Source organism: Macaca mulatta, chromosome 8 (assembly GCF_049350105.2).
Source record: "Macaca mulatta isolate MMU2019108-1 chromosome 8, T2T-MMU8v2.0, whole genome shotgun sequence".
Taxonomy (NCBI): domain Eukaryota; kingdom Metazoa; phylum Chordata; class Mammalia; order Primates; family Cercopithecidae; genus Macaca; species Macaca mulatta.
This window is the reverse complement of record NC_133413.1, coordinates 29882339-29901312: the sequence shown is the minus strand read 5'-3', so window position 1 is coordinate 29901312 and position 18974 is coordinate 29882339. Positions and strand designations below refer to the sequence as shown.

The 18974-nt window shown below is 39.7% G+C and overlaps 1 protein-coding gene across 2 annotated transcripts in view; it reads right to left on the bottom strand.

Moving 5' to 3' along the window:
* ELP3 (elongator acetyltransferase complex subunit 3) overlaps nucleotides 1-18974 on the bottom strand; it is a 104306-nt gene that overhangs the window by 35080 nt on the left and 50252 nt on the right. For both annotated transcript variants that reach the window (NM_001257766.1, XM_015145027.3), the window contains 1 exon segment: nucleotides 345-435. In NM_001257766.1, the coding sequence (NP_001244695.1) occupies nucleotides 345-435 (91 nt within the window).

Here is an 18974-nt window from a genome sequence, read left to right as displayed (position 1 = left end):
TTCAAATGATTATACTTTCTTCTCAGGAATCACATCTTTTTCTTCAGTCTATAACTGAATTCCTAATACTTCAAAAGAAAAACTGTTTTTAAAAACTGGAATGGAGCACGCAGTTGGCAATCTGAGCAGGCAGAAGAGAGCAGAAGGGAATGAAGGAACAGGAGGCAGCCTCTGCACCACTGGCTTCAGCTCCGACATGGTCCAGTGACTATGCCTTCAACATCTGGGGACTTTCTGACCTGACCCGCATGTCTGGTTTTAGGGGTGATAGCAGCAAAGTCGTCTGCGTTTCAGATTCCTCTTTTTCTCAACAGCTGTGGCCTGACCACCATATTTGCTCTTACCTGTATTCCGAGGTCTTTCATTCTTGCAAGTGCCAGCTCTCTCAGGTTACCATGCTCTACTCCTGAGCTGACTAAAGGCATTGGAATATCCCTGTACACAGGAGAAAAACATAAGCTGTTGCAAAATAGAAATCATTCTCCACAGCAGTAAGGCAAGGATATTAAAAAAATAAAAAAGAACAAAAACAAAAAAGCAAGAAACTTATGAATCTGACCAGGAAATCAGAGGCAACGCCTCCGAACAAGGAGCTTCTCTACGCCTCAGCCTTCTCATCAAGGAAATTATGATTTCCCCTGACCTTCAGGGTTTCTGTGAAAGGCACCTGATTGAAATCACTTTATAAGACTACAGAGTGCTAAACAAATGTCTGAATGCCCAATAACCATTTGTAAAGATTTTTTGAGTAAAGAGACATTTGTACCAAATAAATCAAGACATAAATTTTTTCCTTTATGAAATTTGTTCAACAATGTAGCTTACACTTTCCCACACAGCTGCTGAATGACAAGTAACTGGGATGCTCAAAAGCCTGCCTTAGCCAACAACTGGTCTCAAAGAATAAATCTTTTTTCCTTGTTTCTCAAAAATCTAAGTTAAAAGTGGCTATGTATTAGAGGAATAACAGCTTGCCTAAAGATAGGAGGACATAAAATTTGTTTCCTGGCATTAATACAGCATAAAGTGCCAGGCATCAAGGAAACTTCCATCAAGAGCTGAAGTTATGAGTTCCATTTTAGTTGCTCCAACACTCTCCTCTAGACAAAAATCAGTATCTAAAGATAAAACAGTTAACAAAATCTGAAGTAAGAATATGCTCCGCACATCTGCTTCCTATTCAAAGACAAGTCTCTAATTTGTTTTGTCTCCTATGTGGTTGATCAGAGGAAAGATGTGGAGAATATGCCAATTATTTTTTCTTCTCATTCTGCTTTTGAATCAACTTGAGTCTTTTCCTCCTCTTTTCACTTATCCCTTCAAATGTTAAATGCAATTAGCTAATTCATCCATTTGATTTTAATAAGATATTCCTCCAGCAAAAGTATCAAAAGCCAATCAATTAGCTTTAAAAGCTATACAAATAAGTCTGTTAGGCTCTGGAAGCCAGGAGAGTTGCCATAAATATAAATCAAAGATAAGTCAAAATTCTTTAAGGCAAAGACACACTGGAGGGTTCAAAGTGAGAGTGACATAAAATGTATATATTACAGTGACCAGAGTTTGCATATATGGCTTACTTACAGTTTTTGGTCAAATAAATTTCTATCTTTGGAACTATAATTTTCTTAAAACCAAATACATTTTAAAATTAGTAATCAGGTGACGCTAAATGAAGGCTATTAAAGTAAAAAATATGGTTGATTTTGGCAAGGAACGTATGTATATTTTAAAAATTTTACTGTTTCAGATTGTACAAGCCAAACATAAAGTCTTCCAAATGCCCTTTTTTACCCTAAAACAATTTATAAAGAACTCACAAATATATAAATTATTAGATATATGGCTATACATTATATATATACACATATAAGAAATACATAAAACTTAAAATTTAAAACATTATCATACATGGCACAAAATTAATCTGATAAAGTCACTGGCAACCAGTGTTAGTGCCCATTACATGACAAATACATTTAATTCTTGTTATCCATGACAGTTATGCTGTTGTGAATACCGAATTAGTGAATACTAAAGCATTGTCCACAGGGGATATACAGGGTTAGGTTCCTGTGAGCCCCTAAAACATCTTCAACTGATCAATGCATAACATTGTTTAATGCACGTTTCTGTTTAAAGGCACCTTATTTAACATATAGCTGATTCATTAACATTAAACTCATGGCCACAGCACTATAACTCATGGACAGCGCTATAACTCAAAGCAGCTTAACACATGCAATTTGTTTAAGGCACACAACAGCCTTCTTGCATTTAGGAACATGAGATAGCATCTCAGGACTACACCTGGGGCAGTGCTCCTCTCTATGTCCTTAGTTAGTTAAGAAGAAAATGAATGAAGAGGTGTGGGATACCATGGATGGCTGGACATGGGAAGAGAGCAGAGGCCTAAGGTAGGGCCTCTGTGGGTTGAAGGATGACTGTATGCAGAAAACTGATCACTGAGAAGTTAATTACCCAATGCACCAAAAACCAATTTAAAAATCTCAAACCCTTAAAAGAAGCATCGATTAAACTCTCATCAGCTCTGTTACCATAGGTAGAAAACATGGTTTTAAAGAGTCTCCTTTGTAGAACGGACTCAGAGGAGATAATCCAGGACAACGATGTGTAAGAGACTTGCCCATGGAGCCTACCCAGCCCACAGAAGGGGCTGCAGAACCCATCTCTCAACCAACAGGACAACTTCCCTCCATTATTTCCCCAATCATAAACGATGCTCTGTTGTCCTGCTCTTATCCTATTGCCGTTTCCCTACATCCAAATTAAACTTCCCTCCCTACCTATAAAGAAACTGATTTGCTTATTAATCCATATGCACAACTTTATGCTTGCTCTTTGCACTAGCACACAGAATTCAAAGAACTGTTCTAATTTCTAAAAAGCATACTTTGAAACTTGATAGGGACAAATGTGGACAGGTATTAAACACACAGAATTCATTAATCTGATAAGTGGCAAAGGTAGAAAACGTTAATTAAAATTCATCTAGATAGACGATAATTTACAATCATAAAAAGATGAGGCACTTTGGAGCTTTAATTTGACATCAGGGAAAAAAATTAGGCCCTTCTTTGGTACTTTAAGTTCTCTGCTGGCAAATGACAATTTGGTTAGGCAGACCCTGAGTATGCCTCATTATGGAAATAACTAAAGCTTGCAAATGACATGTGAACTCCACAAGGATTTTCTAGGATATGACATCTGGTAAATCACCATAGTTGGAGCTACCTGGATGTTCAGTAACGGTTTCAAAACTAGGATCTAAGACCTACACATCAAAAATCATTTATGGTGCCAAGACAATTCTGTGAGAAAATAATGGTATTTTCAACAAATAGGCAAAAGAATGAAACTGGACCCCTACCTCATACCATATACAAAATTTATTCAAAATGGATCACAGACCTAAATGTAGTAAGAGCTAAAACTACACAACTGTTAGAATAAAACACAGAAGTAAACTTCATGCTGCTGAGCTTTTTTTTTTTTTTTTTTTTTTAGATGGAGTCTCGCTCTGTCACCCAGGCTGGAGTGCAGTGGCATGATCTCGGCTCACTGCAACCTCCACCTCCCAGATTCAAGTGATTCTCCTACCTCAGCCTCCCGAGTAGCTGGGATTACAGGTGCCTGCCACCACAACCGGCTAATTTTTGTATTTTTAGTAGAGAGATAGTTTTGTGATGTTGGCCAGGCTAGTCTTGAACTCCTGACCTCAGGTGATCTGCCCGCCTTGGCCTCCCAAAGTGCTGGGATTACAGGCATGAGCCACTGTGCCCAGCCACTGCTGAGCTTCTTACACATGACGTCAAAGCACAAGTGACAAAGGAAAAAGATAGACTTCATCAAAATTAAAGACGTCTGTGCTGCAAATCATACCAATAAAAAAGGGAAAAAACTCACAGAATGAGAGAAAATATACGCACATCATATATCTGATAAGGGACTTGTATCTAGCATATATAACGAACTCTTACAACTCAGCAACAAAAAAACCTAAGTGAAAAGCAGGCAGAGGAGAAACTTCCAGTTTCTGGTTCTGCATTTAAGGAGCTTGAAAGTTGCTACTCCACTCGAACAAGTAAAAGGTCAACAGTCTGAAAAGTCAACAACTCTTATTGGACCTATAAGAGGGGAAGATACAAGGTAAACTACTGCCCCAGGGCTGGAGAGACAGACAGAAAAAAAGAGGGAGCTGTGGCTTCCCAGAGCAGAGACCACAGACTCCCTACTTGAAGGCATGGCTTAACAGAGCAGAGACTCCTGAGTGGAAACTGCTGTGAGAAACCAACTCTAAAGTAAGAAAACCTGAACTCTAACTGATGAACTGCTGGAGGCTCAGACAAGTCTGAGAGTTAAAAACTCCAGATGGACCCAGTCACAGGCCAACTCCTACAATATTGTGAGATTTACCTCCAGTAGCTTGGCCAGGTCCCCACATTAAATATCAGAGAAATAAACCCTTCTGCTTCTGGCTGGCAGAGGAGAAAAGAAACCATTTTGAAAAATGACCTAGCACTACTTTTCTTAACAAGGCCTTCCCGTAGGAGAAACTAGTTAACCAGAGCCTAACTGACCTGGGGGAAGGAAATATCCAACTCCTGCCCACTCTAGTCATCCTGTCCCATCTAACAGGGAAGGAAAAAACGAGAAACCCTTGTGAAGTTCACAGTCCAGGGGCATAGGCTCACTGAAAGACTAAGACCTAATCACAGGACTAGCGAACACTTTTCCTCCCCTGTCATCTTACCATCAGGTTACTATAAGCCTATTTACAGCAATTCCTTTTACCTAGAACATTACATGTCCGACTATGAAGAAAAAATTAGACGGCATACCAAAAGGCAAAAAGACAACTTGAAGAGACAGAGCAAGAATAAGGAACAGACATGGCAGGGATGTTGGAATGATCAGACCAGGAAGTTAAAACAACTATAATTAACACGCCGAAGGCTCAATAGAAAGGTAACTAGCATTTAAGGACAGAGGGGAATGTAAGCAGAAAGATGGAAATCCAAAGAAAAACTAAAAAGAAATGCTAGAGATCAAAAAATCACTGAAACAGAAATAAAGAATGCCTGTGATGGACTTATTAGTAGATAGACACAACTGAGAAAAGAATCTCTAGGCTTGAGATATTATCAAGAGAAACTTCGAAAATGGAAAAGCAGACAACAAAGACTGAAAGAAATAGAACAGAATTTCCAAGAACTGTGGGACAATTACAAAATGTGTCACACAGGCCGGGTACGGTGGCTCACGCCTATAATCTCAGTACTCTGGAAGGCCGAGGCCCAGAAGTTCGTGAACAGCCTAGGCAACATAATAAGACCACATACCCTCAAAAAATGGAGGCACACGCCTGTAGTCCCGATTATGTGGGAGGCTGAGGTGGTAGAATGGCTTGGGCAAGAGTGAGACCCTGTCTCTAAAATAAATAAAAGGTGTAACATATGTATAATAAGAACATCAGAAAGAGAAGAAACAAAATAACATAGGAAATATTTGAAACAACAGTAACTGAGAAATTCCCAGAATTAATATCAGACATCAAACCACAGATCCAGGAAGCTCAGAGAACACCAAACAGGGTGAATGCCCCCAAAACCTACACGTAGGCATTTCATTTTCAAACTACAGAATATAAAAAGATAAAGAACATTCCTGAAAGAAGCTGGGGATGGGGGAAACACCTTATGTACAGGGAAAAATAAAAATTATATCCAACTTCCCCTAAGAAACCATGTAAGCAAGAAGAGAGTACAGTGAAGTATTTAAAGTGCTGATAGGAAAAAAAACACCCGCCACCAACCTAGAATGCTGTATCCTATGAAAGTATTCTTTCAAAGGATAATAAAGGAGAAAAAAAGGCTTTCTCAGACAAAAATTGAGAGTATTAGTTGCTAATAGATCTGCCTTGCAAGAAACGTTAAAGGAAATTCTTTAGAGAGAAGGAAAATGATACAGGTCAGAAACTCAGACCTACATAAAGAAAAATGTTGAACAAAAATAAAGGCAAAATAAAACCTTTCATTTTTCTTATTTTAAAATGATCCAACAGAGTTCATTCAATATAATAGCAAGGTATTCAATTATGTATGCTGCTATAGATAGCTTATGTGTGTGTATATACACACATATATACAAATGCTTACTTATGCATGTATTTGAGTGAAATGAATGACAGCAATGATACATGGGACAGGAAGGAGGAATTAGGATTATTTTGTTATTATAAGGTATCACATTACCTGTGAAGTGGTACAGTGTTACTTGAAAGTGAATTTAGATTAGTAGTAAATGCACATTGCAAATTCTAGGGCAACCACTGGAAAAAAAAAAGTAAAAAAAGAAGAATAACTGATATGCTAAGAAAGGAGAGAAAACTGAATAATATATAATGCTTAATTAAAACCACAAAGAGCAGAAAAAGAATGGAAAACAAAAATAGAAACAAAGAACAAGGGCAACAAAAGCAGTGCTTAGAGGAAAATTTATAGCACTGAATGCCTATATTAGCAGAAAAATCTAAACTAAAAAAATCCAAATTTCCATCTTAGGAAACTATAAAATGAGTGAATTAAATCCAAAGTAAGCAGGAGAACATAAATAATAAGAATTAGAGTGGAAATTAATGAATTGAAACAGGAAATCAACAGAGAAACAAATCAATGACACCAAAAACTGGTTCTTTGAAAAGACCAATAGGCCGGGCGCGGTGGCTCAAGCCTGTAATCCCAGCACTTTGGGAGGCCGAGATAGGTGAATCACGAGGTCAGGAGATCGAGACCATCCTGACTAACACGGTGAAACCCCGTCTCTACTAAAAAATACAAAAAACTAGCCGGGTGAGGTGGCGGGCGCCTGCAGTCCCAGCTACTGGGGAGGCTGAGGCAGGAGAATGGCCTAAACCTGGGAGGCAGAGCTTGCAGTGAGCTGAGATCCAGCCACTGCACTCCAGCCTGGGCGACAGAGCGAGACTCTGTCTCAAAAAAAAAAAAAAAAAAAAAAAAAACCAATAAAGAGTTGATTAGCCCCAGCCAAGCTAACAAAAAAGAGAGGACGGAAATGCCTAGTACCAGAAGTGAAAGAGGAGACATCACTACAGAGCCCATGAACATTAAAAGGATAACAACGGCAGACTATGAACAACTCTATGCCCACAAATTTGATAACCTAGATGAAATGGACAAAGTCATTGAAAGATACAATCTGCCAAAACTCACAAGAAGAAATACACAATCTGAATAAGACTATATCACTACTGAATTCTACCAAACATTTAAGCAAGATTATACCAATTCTCTACAATCTCTTTCAGAGGACAGAAGCAGAGGGAATACTTCTTAGCACTTCTTAACTCATTCTATGAGGCCAGCATCCTTAATACCAAAACCAGACAAAGAACTTACAAGAAAACTACTGTCTGAGTCTGTTTGAGCTGCTCTAACAAAATACCATAAACTGTTTAGCTTATGAACAACAGAAATTTATTTCTTTCAGTTCTGGTGGCCAAGATCAAGGTACTGGCATATTCAGTGTCTGGTGAGGGCCCACTTTCTCACAGATGGTGCCTTCTTGCTGTGTTTCATATGATGGAAGGAATGAGGCAGTTCTCTGGGGCCTCTTTTCTTGAGTAACTAATCCTATTCATGAGGGCTCTGCCTTATTAACCTAATCACATCCCAGAAGGTCCCACCTCCTGATGGTAAGGATTTCAACACATGAATTTTTATTTTTTCGTGGAGGAGGAACACTCAGATCACAGCAACTACAGACAACATCTGTCATGAACATAGATGGAAAAATTCTCAACAAAATATTAGCAAATTAAATCCAATGTATCAAATGCATAAAAAGAATATGTTGAAACCAAGTGTAATTTATCATAATTCATCACAACAATGAGCTAAAGTAGAAAATCTCATGATATTAGTCGATGCAGAAAGTGCATGTGACAAAATCCAACACCCATTCATGATAAAAGCTCTCAGTAAACTAGGAATAAAAGGGAACTTCCACAACTTGATAAACAGTATCTAAAAATGCCTATCGCTAACACCATACTTAATGGTATCCAGTGAGAAAGTCTGTATTCTCACTGGAAGTGTCCAGTGTTTCCTTATGACCAGAGTCCATGAATTCTTGGCAGGAATACCACAGAAATGATGCCCCGTCTCAGTGAATCACATAGGCATGCTATATTGACCTGTTTCATCACAGGATGCCCTGATCAAGACTGTGTCTGCTGGTTATCTCCACCATGGTCACCATTTCCCCCTTTACATCTGAGTAATATTTCATGGGGAGAAATGTCAATGTCATGACAACACCCTGTTCCTCATCAAACCTACAACTACTAGTCTCACATTGACTGATGACTCCTGTTTCTATCACCTTTCCTATAATGGTTGCCAAATAGTGACTATTTCTACCATCCCTCCTGTATTTACTAGTTGACCTTGTATGTATTTTTGTATGTATGTATCTTTCGTATGTATATATCTTTCCTATTTATCTATTCATTTATGTATATCAGTATAAACTTATAGATTCCTATTTTATACAAGTTTTTAACTAATAATAACATTATTTATTTTGTTGCTGACATTAGATTTTGCCAGTGGGTACCTATTCAGGCTGGTTTCTGGGTCCTTCTGAATGACCCCATCATTCTTTGGTTATTTACTTACTCTCTGGAACAACAAGATGTTCTATGTTCATCCTGTATGTTTGCTGCCCCAGCCCTGGAAATGGTCATTTTTCCAAGCCCCGATTTCTTTTAGTGGAGAGTGGTATTTAGAAACTATGATCGGATCTGGAGCAAGATGGCCGAATAGGAACAGCTCCAGTCTCCAGCTCCCAGTGTGAGGGACACAGAAGACGGGTGATTTCTGCATTTTCTACTGAGGTACCAGGTTCATCTCACTGGGGAGTGCCGGACAATTGGTGCTGGTCAGCTGGTGCAGCCTGACCAGCGACAGCTGAAGCAGGGCAAGGCATTGCCTCACCTGGGAAGCACAAGGGGTAAGGGAATCCCTTTAGAAACTGAGACACACAACACCTGGAAAATTGGGTAACTCCCACCCTAATACTGTACTTTACCAAGGGTCTTAGCAAACGGCACACCAGGAGATTATATACCACACCTGGCTGGGAGGGTCCCACACCCATGGAGCCTCCCTCATTCCTAGCACAGCAGTCTGAGATCTAACTGCAAGGCAGCAGCGAGGCTGGGGGAGGGGCACCCGCCATTGCTGAGACTTAAGTAAGTAAACAAAACCTCCGGGAAGCTTGAACTGGGTAGAGCCCACCACAGCTCAAGGAGGCCTGCCTGTCTCTGTAGACTCCACCTCTGGGGACAGGGCACAGCTAAACAAAAAGCAGCAGAAACCTCTGCAGATGTTAATGACCCTGTCTGACAGCTTTGAAGACAGCAGTGGATCTCCCAGCACGGAGGTTGAGATCTGAGAACGGACAGACTGCCTGCTCAAATGGGTCCCTGACCCCTGAATAGCCTAACTGGGGGACATCCCCCAATAGATGCAGACCGACACCTCACACCTCACATGGCAGGGTACACCCCTGAGACGAAGCTTCCAGAGCAAGAATCAGACAGCAGCACTCGCTGTTCAGCAATATTCTATCTTCTGCAGCCTCTGCTGCTGATACTCAGGCAAACAGGGTCTGGAGTAGACCTCAAGCAATCTCCAACAGACCTACAGCTGAGGGTCCTGACTGTTAGAAGGACAACTAACAAACAGAAAGGACACCCACACCAAAACCCCATCAGTACGTCAGCAGCATCAAAGACCAAAGGCAGATAAAACCACAAAGATGGGAAAAAGCAGGGCAGAAAAGATGGAAATTCAAAAAATCAGAGCGCATCTCCCCCTCCAAAGTAACGCAGCTCATCGCCAGCAACGGATCAAAGCTGGACAGAGAATGACTTTGACAAGTTGAGAAGAAGGCTTCAGTCGATCAAACTTCTCAGAGCTAATGGAGGAACTACGTACCCAGTGCAAAGAAACTAAAAATCTTGAAAAAAGAATGGAAGAAAGGAAAACTAGAATAATCGATGCAGAGAAGGCCATAAATGAACTGACAGAGATAAAAACCATGACATGAGAAATACGTGACAAATGCACAAGCTTCAGTAACTGACTCAATCAACTGGAAGAAAGAGTATCAATGACTGAAGATCAAATGAATGAAATGAAGCGAGAAGAGAAGTCTAGAGAAAAAAAAGGAAAAAGAAATGAACAAAGCCTCCAAGAAGTATGGGATTATGTGAAAAGACCAAATCTACATCTGATTGGTGTGCCTGAAAGTGACAGGGAAAATGGAACCAAGTTGGAAAACACTCTTCAGCATATCATCCAGGAGAACTTCCCCAACCATCATTAAACCAACATTCAAATTCAGGAAATACAAAGAACACCACAAAGATACTCCTCGAGAAGAGCAACTCCAAGACACATAATTGTCAGATTCACCAAAGTTGAAATGAAGGAAAAAATGTTAAGGGCAGCCAGAGAGAAAGGTTGGGTTACCCACAAAGGGAAGCCCATCAGACTAACAGCAGATCTCTTGGCAGAAACTCTCCAAGCCAGAAGAGAGTGGGGGCCAATATTCAACATTCTTAAAGAAAAGAACTTTCAACCCAGAATTTCATATCCAGCCAAACTAAGTTTCACCAGTGAAGGAGAAATAAAATCCTTTACAGACAAGCAAATGCTTAGAGATTTTGTCACCACCAGGCCTGCCCTACAAGAGATCCTGAAGGAAGCACTAAACATGGAAAGGAACAACCGGTATCAGCCATTGCAAAAACATGACAAAATGTAAAGACCATCGATGCTAGGAAGAAACTGCATCAACTAATGAGCAAAATAACCAGCTAATATCACAATGACAGGATCAAGTTCACACATACCAATATTAACCTTAAATGTAAATGGGCTAAATGGTCCAATTAAAAGACACAGACTGGCAAATCGGATAAAGAGTCAAGACCCATCAGTTTGCTGTATTCAGGAGACCCATCTCACATGCAGAGACACACATAGGCTCAAAATAGAGGGATGGAGGAAGATCTACCAAGCAAATGGAGAACAAAAAAAAGCTGGGGTTGCAATCCTAGTCTCTGATTAAAAAAGACTTTAAACCATCAAAGATCAAAAGAGACAAAGAAGGCCATTACATAATGGTAAAGGGATCAATTCAAGAGGAAGAGCTAACTATCCTAAATATATATGCGCCCAATACAGGAGCACCCAGATTCATAAAGCAAGTCCTTAGAGACTTACAAAGAGACTTAGACTCCCATACAATAATAATGGGAGACTTCAACACCCCACTGTCAACATTAGACAGATCAACGAGACAGAAAGTTAACAAGGATATCCAGGAATTGAACTCAACTCTGCACCAAACGGACCTAATAGACATCTACAGAACTCTCCACCCCAAATCAACAGAATATACATTCTTCTCAGCACCACATCGCACTTATTCGAAAATTGACCACCTAGTTGGAAGTAAAGCACTCCTCAGCAAATGTAAAAGAACAGAAACTATAACAAACTGTCTCTCAGACCACAGTGCAATCAAACTAGAACTCAGTACTAAGAAAATCAATCAAAACCGCTCAACTACATGGAAACTGAATAACCTGCTCCTGAATGACTACTGGGTACATAATGAAATGAAGGCAGAAATAAAGATGTTATTTGAAACCAATGAGAACAAAGATACAACATACCAGAATCTCTGGGACACATTTAAAGCAGTGTGTAGAGGGAAATTTATAGCACTAAATGCCCACAAGAGAAAGCAGGAAAGATCTAAAATTGACACCTAACATCACAATTAAAAGAACTAGAGAATCAAGAGCAAACACATTCAAAAGCTAGCAGAAGGCAACAAATAACTAAGATCAGAGCAGAACTGAAGGAGATAGAGACACAAAAAACCCTTCAAAAAATCAATGAATCCAGGGGCTGGTTTTTTGAAAAGATAACAAAATTGACAGACCACTAGCAAGACTAATAAAGAACAAAAGAGAGAAGAATCAAATAGATGCAATAAAAAATGATAAAGGGGATATCACCACCGACCCCACAGAAATACAAACTACCATCAGAGAATACTATAAACACCTCTATGCAAATAAACTAGAAAACCTAGAAGAAATGGAAAATTTCCTGGACACTTATACTCTCCCAAGACTAAACCAGGAAGAAGTTGAATCCCTGAATAGACCAATAGCAGGTTCTGAAATTGAGGCAATAATTAACAGCCTACCAACCAAAAAAAGTCCAGGACCAGACAGATTCACAGTCGAATTCTACCAGAGGTACAAGGAGGAGCTGGTACCATTCCTTCTGAAACTATTCCAATCAATAGAAAAAGAGGGAATCCTCCCTAACTCATTTTATGAGGCCAACATCATCCTGATACCAAAGCCTGGCAGAGACACAACAAAAAAAGAGAATTTTAGACCAATATCCCTGATGAACATCGATGCAAAAATCTTCAATAAAATACTGGCAAATCGAATCCAGCAGCACATCAAAAAGCTTATCCATCATGATCAAGTGGGCTTCATCCCTCAATAAAATACTGGCAAATCGAATCCAGCAGCACATCAGAAAGCTTATCCATCATGATCAAGTGGGCTTCATCCCTGGGATGCACGGCTGGTTCAACATATGCAAATCAATAAACGTAATCCAGCATATAAAGAGAACCAAAGACAAAAACCACATGATTATCTCAATAGATGCAGAAAAGGCCTTTGACAAAATTCAGCAGCCCTTCATGCTAAAAACTCTCAATAAATTCGGTATTGATGGAACGTATCTCAAAATAATAAGAGCTATTTATGACAAACCCACAGCCAATATCATACTGAATGGGCAAAAACTGGAAGCATTCCCTTTGAAAACTGGCACAAGACAGGGATGCCCTCTTTCACCACTCCTATTCAACATAGTGTTGGAAGTTCTGGCTAGGGCAATCAGGCAAGAGAAAGAAATAAAGGGTATTCAGTTAGGAAAAGAAGAAGTCAAGTCCCTGTTTGCAGATGACATGATTGTATATTTAGAAAACCCCATCATCTCAGCCCAAAATCTCCTTAAGCTGATAAGCAACTTCAGCAAAGTCTCAGGATACAAAATCAATGTGCAAAAATCACAAGCATTCTTATATACCAGTAACAGACAAACAGAGCGCCAAATCATGAATGAACTTCCATTCACAATTGCTTCAAAGAGAATAAAATACCTAGGAATCCAACTTACAAGGGATGTAAAGGACCTCTTCAAGGAGAACTACAAACCACTGCTCTGTGAAATAAAAGAGGACACAAACAAATGGAAGAACATACCATGCTCATGGATAGGAAGAATCAGTATCGTGAAAATGGCCATACTGCCCAAGGTAATTTATAGATTCAATGCCATTCCCATCAAGCTACCAATGAGTTTCTTCACAGAATTGGAAAAAACTGCTTTAAAGTTCATATGGAACCAAAAAAGAGCCCGCATTGCCAAGACAATCCTAAGTCAAAAGAACAAAGCTGGAGGCATCATGCTACCTGACTTCAAACTGTACTACAAGGCTACAGTAACCAAAACAGCATGGTACTGGTACCAAAACAGATATAGACCAATGGAACAGAACAGAGCCCTCAGAAATAATCCCACACATCTACAGCCATCTGATCTTTGACAAACCTGACAAAAACAATAAATAGGGAAAGGATTCCCTATTTAATAAATGGTGCTGGGAAAATAGCCATAAGTAGAAAGCTGAAACTGGATCCTTTCCTTACTCCTTATACGAAAATTAATTCAAGATGGATTAGAGACTTAAATGTTAGACCTAAAACCATAAAAACCCTAGAAGAAAATCTAGGTAATACCATTCAGGACATAGGCATGGGCAGGGACTTCATGTCTAAAACACCAAAAGCAATGGCAGCAAAAGCCAAAATTGACAAATGGGATCTAATTAAACTAAAGAGCTTCTGCACAGCAAAAGAAACTACCATCAGAGTGAACAGGCAACCTACAGAATGGGAAAAATTTTTTGCAATCTACTCATCTGACAAAGGGCTAATATCCAGAACCTACAAAGAACTCAAACAAATTTACAAGAAAAAAACAAACAACCCCATCAAAAAGTGGGTAAAGGATATAAACCGACATTTCTCAAAAGAAGACATGCATACAGCCAACAGACACATGAAAAAATGCTCATCATCACTGGCCATCAGAGACATGCAAATCAAAACCACAATGAGATACCATCTCACACCAGTTAGAATGGCAATCATTAAAAAGTCAGGAAACAACAGGTGCTGGAGAGGATGTGGAGAAACAGGAACACTTTTACACTGTTGGTGGGACTGTAAACTGGTTCAACCATTGTGGAAAACAGTATGGCAATTCCTCAAGGATCTAGAACTAGAAGTACCATATGACCCAGCCATCCCATTACTGGATATATACCCAAAGGATTATAAATCATGCTGCTATAAAGACACATGCACACGTATGTTTATTGCAGCACTATTCACAATAGCAAAGACTTGGAATCAACCCAAATGTCCATCAGTGACAGACTAGATTAAGAAAATGTGGCACATATACACCATGGAATACTATGCAGCCATAAAAAAGGATGAGTTTGTGTCCTTTGTAGGGACATGGATGCAGCTGGAAACCATCATTCTCAGCAAACTATCACAAGAACAGAAAACCAAACACTGCATGTTCTCACTCATAGGTGGGAATTGAACAATGAGATCACTTGGACTCTGGAAGGGGAACATCACACACCAGGGCCTGTCATGGGGAGGGGGAAGGGGGGAGGGGGGATGAATGGCATTGGGAGTTATACCTGATGTAAATGACGAGTTGATGGGTGCTGACGAGTTGATGGGTGCAGCACACCAACATGACACAAGTATACACATGTAACAAACCTGCACGTTGTGCACATGTACCCTAGAACTTAAAGTATTAAAAAAAAAAAAACAAAAAACTATGGTCTTGGAACTCACTGTGTTCATTACTGCTGGGGTGTCATTGCCTCTAGAACCTCTCAGTATACACTACTAAGAAAAATATGCATGCATACACACATACACACACACACACAGATATTTATATATATAGACATACATGCTATAACTCTCTCTCTATATATATATATGTGTGTGTGTATATAACACATTTTTAAACCCGTAAGTTCATACTGATAATTCCAATACTAACATGGTACCTTGGTGTTCTTTTCAGTTTTCACCTTTTAAATGTTTGTAAATCCCTTCAGGGAGTGAAAAAACTGCCTCTCCTTATCTTTAGGACATCTACCCGTTTGCTAAATCAAGTAACTTCTTTGCTCAATGTAACTAATCTCCCAAAAACTGCAGCTGCCATCTCTGCACTCCCTCCCCTTACCTTTGCATCAGTCAGGTGCCAGACATGCTTCTGGCCATACTTCGGGGGCAGTCTCCACAGGCAGTGGGAAGGGGAGATGGGAAGGCAAGGGGAGATGATCTCTACAAATACTTTTAATAACAAACTGGTACTTTTAAAAGACATTAAAATTTCAATAGATGTAAACTATCTAGGGAAGGTTTTACATACAGTGTTGGTAGGCAGAAGTGCATGATAAAAAGACCCAGGAGGCTGCTACACAATCTGTGGGGCCCGGTGCAAAATGAGAACACGAGAGTCCTTGTGAAAAAAATTATTAATAATTTCAAGATGGTGAGAGCAGAGCATTAAGCCAAGTGCAAGACCCTATGAGACTGCATGGGTCACATATCCTTGAAGCTGGCCCTGATTACCAGAGAGCACACGTCAGTGAGGACCTGGTAACACAAGCATTTATGCTGATGCTAACAATTCACAAATGTCCTTAAATTTACGTCTGCCACTACAGGAATGCAACATGGATTCAATGGTCTTCGGTAGTATCGTGCCAGGAGTATACCAGATGTAAGTTCTTCCTCATTAAGGAACAGAAATGTGGTAATTGCCAGTTTCAGTGACAAAGTCTTTTTCACTGAAAATGAAGAGATAATTCTATGTATGCTGAGCATGTTCAATGGACAGAGTACTGCAGTTAGCAATCTGGACTATATAAGCAGGCATTGTTACAGTCTTCTAGGAGTTGAAAACCTAGATGAGATTACTGACCATCAGAGCTTGCTACATTCATCTAGGTAGGAGTTAAAATTATTTTTTAGGTTTCTCCAATTTGATTCAATCGAGTTCCACTTTCTTGGCCTGAAGACTGATTACATACAAGAATATTCACTGTTCTATTTCAACAGGTAAGATTTCAAGATTAGAGGTGCTGATACTTGCAATTTGCTCATCAAAAACCTTTCAAGTGATGTCTAGGCCTTTTTTTGTCTGCAGTTGCTCATATTTCAGAAACATGTTTGGCTTGTGAATTGGTATTCCTATTCTACTGTTTCATCATGATTTAAATATCACATTAGCAGACAGCTGTCAAATAGCCCGAGGGCAGCAACAGTTTAATGTGGCTTCATCATGTGTCTGGACAGAATTTTACATTTAATCATTGACTGCACCCTTCAGGGCTAGAACAGAATCTTCTATTAGGATGCTGCTTCATAAAAACCCCCTGGAAGATGTTACTGACTCAACTGTCATAAAACTAAAAAGTATAAATAGTTTTTTTTTTAAAAAGGTAATGGGTAGGGAGGGGTGGGGAAAATAACCAATTAAAAACATCAAGTAATGTATCAGTAAAATACAGTACAATTTTAAAAGTGTGAAACATTGTGTTCTCACTTAAATTATCTTCCTTTCCACCATTCTCCCTTCTGATACCTGCCTAAAAAGAGTTCCTTCTCGGCTGGGCATGGTGGCTCACACCTGTAATCCCAGCATTTTGGGAGGCCGAGGCAGGCGGATCACCTGAGGTCAGGAGTTCGAAACCAGCCTGGCCAACATGGCAAAACCCTGTGTCTACTAAAAGTACAAAAATTAGCTGGGCACGGTGATGGGAGCCTGTAATCCCAGCTACTCAAGAGGCTGAGGCAGGAGGATCGCTTGAACCTGTGAGGCGGAGGTTGCAGTGAGCTGAGATTGCGCCACTGCACTCCAGCCTGGGTGACAAGGGTTAGACTCCATCTCAGAAAAAAAAAAAGTTCCTTCTCCACATAAACCTTGTAAGTTCAGCTTCACCAGTCAACAGTGTGTTGCCTGTAATTGGTGGAAGCTGCCACTAGGTGAACCTCCATAGAGGCTAGGCATATTTTCTAAAGGCACAGAACAGAAAGACACAAATGATTTTCCTTTACTATGGTTTAAAACAAAAATAAATAATCTATAATTATTAAAAATCATCTGAACTAAATATCCTGGGAGACTTTTCTCCTTTGCCAATGGTTTCTTCCTAGCAAGACATCACTAATATCAAATTAAACACGTTGAGTCAGGGTGCTTAACTGCAGTCTTAGACTAACACCAATTTTCTACAGTCTCAGAATTGCTCTAAAACTTTAAGGCTGAAGCTAGACAAAAAACACTGCTGAGTAAAATCCCCATGAATCTCTCTTCCAAAATCAGAAAGTTTCTCAGCCACTTGATGCTGTATAAACACTTAGCCTTCTCATACACATTTGGCTATAATGTTTAAGTTAGCAATTAACATTTTTCTGAGCACTTTTATATCAAAATTTTACTATCTAGCTTTTGATACAGGTTTCTTTTTTATTTTTTTCTTTTCTTTTTTGAGATGGAGTCTCGCTCTGTCACTCAGGCTGAGTGCAGTGGCATCATCTCAGCTCACTGCAACTTCCACCTCCCAGGTTCAGGCAATTCTCCTGCCTCAGCCTCCCAAGTAGCTGGGATTATAGGTGCCCGCCACCACGCTCGGCTAATTTTTTTGTATTTTTAGTAGAGACAGGGTTTTGCCATGTTGGCCAGGCTGGTCTTGAACTCCTGACTTCAGGTGATCTGCCCGCCTCAGCCTCCCAGAGTGCTGGGAAGACAGGCGTGAGCCACTGCGCCCAGCCTGATACAAGTTTCTTTCTAAAAGTCCAGACATAGCAAATTCTAGTTAAATCTGAATATAAAATTTAAAACACTTTGAAATGGAATTTCAGGTTTGTTTTTTTTTTTGGAGACAGGGTCTTACTCTGTTGCCTAGGCTGGAGCACAATGGAGCAATTACATCTTACTGCAGCCACGACCTCCCAGGCTCAAGTGATTCTCCCACCTCAGACTCCTGAGCAGCTGGGACTATAGGCATGTGCCACTTTGCCTGGCTAATTTTTAAAGTGTTTTTATTTTTTGGTAGAGATGGGGGTTTCACCATGTTTCCCAGGCTGGTCTTGAACTCCTAGGTTCAAGCAATCTACCTGCCATGGCCTCCCAAAGTGCTGGGATTATACACGTGAGCCACTGTGCTGGCTGAATTAAAGGTTTTCGAATAAATATATGAAGCTGTTTTACTAGAACACAGCTATTAGACTGTTGTTATGTGCTAAGTGTCCTATACGAACATAAATGTGGCCTCTTGGTTTCCCAGTCTCCCATTCGTCTGGGTGAGAGGAAAGAATTCAAAATGAGGCAACATTTATGAACTTTTTTGAGCTTTCTCAATAAAAAGACAATATTTATAATCCAAATTTCATGACTGGCAAATTAAATATAAACAGACAACTGACGTAAGAAGAAACACAAATAATAACCAGTTACAAGGGAAACTAGGAAAATGCAAATTAATACCCTTAATTAAATAAAATAAAAATACTACAAAGCACCCAATTCTGTAGAGGTTGTGATAAAACCAGTAAATGTTTACTCTAAACTGGTATAATCCCTTTGGAAAGCCATATCAATATTCACAGCAAAAGCTGTAACATTTATTTATTTTCCCCTTGTTCCAGAAAGGAT